This window comes from Magnolia sinica, chromosome 12, assembly GCF_029962835.1.
Source record: "Magnolia sinica isolate HGM2019 chromosome 12, MsV1, whole genome shotgun sequence".
Lineage (NCBI taxonomy): Eukaryota > Viridiplantae > Streptophyta > Magnoliopsida > Magnoliales > Magnoliaceae > Magnolia > Magnolia sinica.
In genome coordinates this window covers 79,480,928-79,485,635 of record NC_080584.1, presented here as the reverse complement: position 1 = coordinate 79,485,635, position 4,708 = coordinate 79,480,928, and the positions used below count along the sequence as shown (strand labels likewise).

General features: G+C 43.4%; 1 protein-coding gene across 1 annotated transcript; it reads right to left on the bottom strand.

Annotated features, from left to right (window-relative positions):
- Positions 1-403: 403 nt before the first annotated feature.
- On the bottom strand, positions 404-2,767 carry LOC131220309 (putative disease resistance protein At4g19050). Its single transcript, XM_058215260.1, has one exon. It carries the CDS (start codon positions 2,765-2,767, stop codon positions 404-406), a length of 2,364 nt encoding a protein of 787 aa, XP_058071243.1.
- Positions 2,768-4,708: the final 1,941 nt, after the last annotated feature.

The following is a 4,708-nucleotide window of genomic DNA, read 5'->3' as shown; positions in this document are numbered from 1 at the left end:
GTTTCGTAGGGTTGTGATATTGGGACGCATCCGTTAGATGGCTTAGATGTCATAACCTCAATCACTCTCGACTGATTTATTATGTACGGTCCTTGTAATGTACTTGGTGGAATAGTATAAGTATATCGGGCACTGCACGGCACTCTGTGGCACTTGTGGCATAGAGCTAGTAGCTCTCTATTCGTGAGGGTCCAACGTTTTGGATGTGTTAGTGTTGTACAACCATAAATAAGCTGTCGTTGTGATCAGCAAAAACCGCACACATAAAATAAAAACAAATGACGACAAATAAAGTAAAATCAAACATGCACACAAATAAATTAAAATAAAATAAAAACACACGATCACGAACCAAATCAAATCAAGCACACGGAAATAAAATAGCCATGGCGAGAAGAACTCATCAGCGCCTGTTGAAAGGTCGGCGTTCTTTGAAGTAGACATGGCGCTTGATGTTGTCTCCTTCCAACTTGAGGCTGGCCCACCATACCAACTCGCCTTCCACCTTAACACCACCCCCACCGATAACAGTTGTAGAAGCAGCAGCATTGTCATTAGAGATTTGAAGAGGAAGCTTATTCAGCTTCGGACATCCACCCACTCTCAGTTTCTTCAATGCCCCCAAGCACACGTCACTGCAAATACTCTCCAGCTTAGGTAGCTCCCACAGACACACCGTGTGTAGTCGTTGGAGCGAACCTTCTTCCTTAGCTACCCCTCGAAACACTGCCTCCAGTCTAGTGCAGAACTTGATATGCAGAGTTTCCAGGTTTGTTAAGCATACGCCTGACGAGAAGACGACAATGAGTCTCGGACAGCGCTCCAGATATATATGTTTCAGGAGTGTGAAGCTTTTGCTCGCATATCTGCCCTCGCACACGCCCTTCAGCCTTGGAAGGTTAGACATCCATACGTTCTCGAGGCAACTTAAAGCGGCAGAACTTAGATTTACTCCTTCAAAAAATTTCTCCAAATTCTTGCAACTCTCAACCCGGCATTCTCTCAGTTCTGCTATTGCATCCACAATGCAAAAATCCGACAATCTATGGACGAAGGCATTGTCACACAGAGTGAATAATTCCGTTCGAATGAGAAGATAACGAGTAGAAATGTGGGGGGAAGTATCGCCTCCTCGGATCTCCAAATGCCTATCGAAATGGCTTTCTGAAGGTAAATTAGGTATTTGTGTCTTGAAACCGATTTTTGCATATAAAAATCGCCTTTGACGTTTTTCTTCTTGGCAAGGAGAGATGCATATATGGAATCGAGAGAAGCATTTTGCTCCCCACAATTTTGAGTCTGCTGTCAAGGATTGTAAAAGATGGTAATTACTTACCCTTATGTGAGCCCCAACTGTATCTCCCTGCCATTTATTATCCCCCGTGTTGCACTGATCGATGTTGAGATATTCGAGCTCGGTACTTAGATCATCCCATTTAATTTCTTGAAGGTGATTCATGCATTGGAAGTCCAGGCGCCTTAGATGATTAGTGTCGACCATATTATCTTCAGGAAAGCATTTGATTTTGGTACCTGAAATATTGAGCTTTCGAAGGTTTGTAAGCTGGTTCAGGCTTACAGACTCTAGGCTTTGGCAGCCATTCAAGGAGACCTGCGAAATTGCCTCGATTCCGGAAAGATAGAGCTTTCGGAGGTTTGGCAAGATATTTCCAAGAGAAGTAGAAAGATCCTCAATATCTTCCAGGGAATTACAGTTTTCGATATCAAGCTCCTTGAGTGCGGAGAGCTTTTGCAAATGCGGCAGCAACTTCATCTTTAGGGAAGAACAGTTCGCTAGCAGGAGTTGCCTAAGATTGACCAACTTGGAGAGAGAGGATGGCAGAGATTCTAGATTAGAAGCACCGATCAAGCTAAGAACCTGAAGCCGCTCCATACATTCGAAGGTCTCATTTGGGATTTTCAATAAAGAGGGGGATTCTGTTAAGTTGAGTTGATGGATGGTGTGTAGCTTGGAAACAGAGGAAGGCAGTGACCTGATGCTCGTTCTATAGAGTTTGAGAAATTGAAGGTTGGTCATTTGTCGAAAGCACTCATCTGGCATTGTTTCGAAAGAAGAACATTGTTCAACATAAAGGAACTCGAGATTGTAAAGAGCTTGAATGGAAGTGGGGAGAGAGTTTAAGTGTTGGCATTGAGATATACCAAGAAGTCTGAGATTGTGCAAGCAGGCGATGGAGGAGGGCAGAGATTTGATACTTAGTTGATCAAGACGCAGGACTCGAAGGCCCTGCATTTGCTTAAAAAAAGGGTCTGGTATGACGATTTCGAAATCGGAGTGGAAATAATTCCACCCCCCAAGCTGTAGAGCGGAGAGTTTGTGGCATTCTAGAGGGAGTTCCGTTGGCCAATAGGTGTCCAATAATTTCCTCTTCGGTGGTAAGTAAATCCTGTATCTCCCATGAGTTAAAGCATTTGCTAGATCACGACCACGATCATTCTCCATGGCCCAATCCGGCAGTTGCCAATGTGTTTGGCTTTCAGTTAATTGAATCAGAGAACGAAACTCGAACTCTCTCAGTAGAATGCGAGCCTTCTCCGCAAGCATGGAATCATATTCTTCATCTTCCTCTATCTCCCTTCTAATAATAACACCCTCCGCCCTCCAAATCCTTGTCACATAATACATACTATATTGAGAAATTGAGAAAAACCAGAAGAACAGCAAGCAGTAGAGAATGGTTTCAGGAGCAAAGTAGCCCTGGATGCCAGTAGAATGGGACACATCACTGGCCTCTTCGAGTAACATGTCTTCGGACAACTTCTCAAAGTCGATGGTCACATTGTATTGTGGCACAGCAACTGTCGGCATCACTCTCTCTCACAAAAACGACCTTGGAATCATATGGAGCTTCTCCGGGTAGGGGAATTCCCATCAAATCCACCTTTATTTCACCGCTCACATCTCCTACAATTAGCAAGAACGTCCGCTTCACCAACGATTTATAGATCTCGCCTGCAGCTACAATAGACTTGGTCTGGACACCATCAAGATTAACGTTGCCTGTCAATTTTAACTGTTCCACGATCTCCATCTGCACTCTTTCAGGATTGAGATCTCCTTTCGGTATCTTTACCTCTATCTGCACGTCGAAGAGATCAAATCCCTTCAACTTTCGAGCTGCATATTCGATGATTCTCCATCTTCCAACACCATTACACCCTATCACATTGACGAATTGAATAGTCCGATTCATAAGGTGTTCGAACAGCTTTTCACCAGCATGTCGTATGGCGTCCGAATAATTCTCTAACTCGCTTGTAAATGTAACATCGTTTCCTCCTCGACCAGCCATGCGTGCTCTATCTTCTTTCCGAAAAGCCTGACGGCGACTTTTCTAATCCCACACTCACAACTGCAGAGCATGCGGAAATCATTTAGGAAAAGAGTAAAAAAGAAAGGAAAAATAAAAATAAAAAAGAGAGGCCAAAGATGGGGCGCGGATTAGCCACTGAGAGGTTGAGCAGCGAGACTCGCTACTGAAGTTACGTCACCAAGTTCCTTGGGTCCCACCATGATGTATGTTTTGCATCCATCCATTTCAAGAGATCATTTTAGGGAAATACCCAAAGACTGAGTTAAATCCAAACCTCCAGTGGACCCCAGCACAGAAAACAGTGGGACAGTGTCGCCCACCATTAAAAATTCTAAAGGCCACAAAAGTTTTAGATCAAGCTGATATTTGTGTTTTCCCTTATTTAATGTCTTTCTTAACTTTTTTACAGGTTCGATTTCTAATAAACATTATGATGGGCCTTAGGATAGTTTCAACGGTGGGAATCACTCTCCCCACTGTTTTCTGTGGTGGGGTCCACGACAGATTTTTAACTGACTCATTATTTGGCTCATACCCTAAAATGATATCTCAAAATTGATGGACGGTGCGGATATAACACATACGTTATAGTGGGCCCGGAACTTGGTGACGTCACGTCAGTAGCTGACTCGCATCTAATCCGCGTCCGCTCAAGATGCCTCTGAGTGGGAAGCGGATTGGCTGGTGTACCACACACTACCGAACTGGCTCGGGGGCTTACGTCTCCAAGCTCTGTGGGTTCCACAATGAGGTATGTTTTATATCCAAACCGTCCGTCCATTTGGCAAGCAGTTTTTAAGGCTTGAAATATAAAATAAGAGAGATCCAAAGATTAAGTGCACCACACCAAAAATAGTAGCGGGCGTAATGATTTTCACCGTTAAAACATTCTTATGGCACACCATAACATTTATTTTCCATCCAATCTGTTCATAAGGTCAAAAAGACCTGGATGAAGAGGTAAAACAAATATGATATTGATCCAAAACTTTTCTTACGCCAAAAGGGTTTCAATGGTAAACATTCAATCCCCCACTTCTTTCTGTAGCGTGGTCCACTTGATATTTATCTCTTTCTTATTTTTCGTATTAAGCTTTATGACAAGCTCGCTAAATGGATGGACGGTTTGGATATAACACATACCTTATGATGAGACCTACAAAACTTGGTGACATCAACACATCAGCTATGTATCGCTGGCGTGTAGTACACCAGCCAATCCGCTTCGCTGGAACCCTGCGTTTGGTTGCACTACTTAGCTTGATACGTGGTTTAACAAAACGCACCCACGGCTGGGATCTTTAAATGTCAATGTTATTTATTTATTTCATTTCTGGCCCACAACAGTGAGAACATCATCTATCAACCGTTGC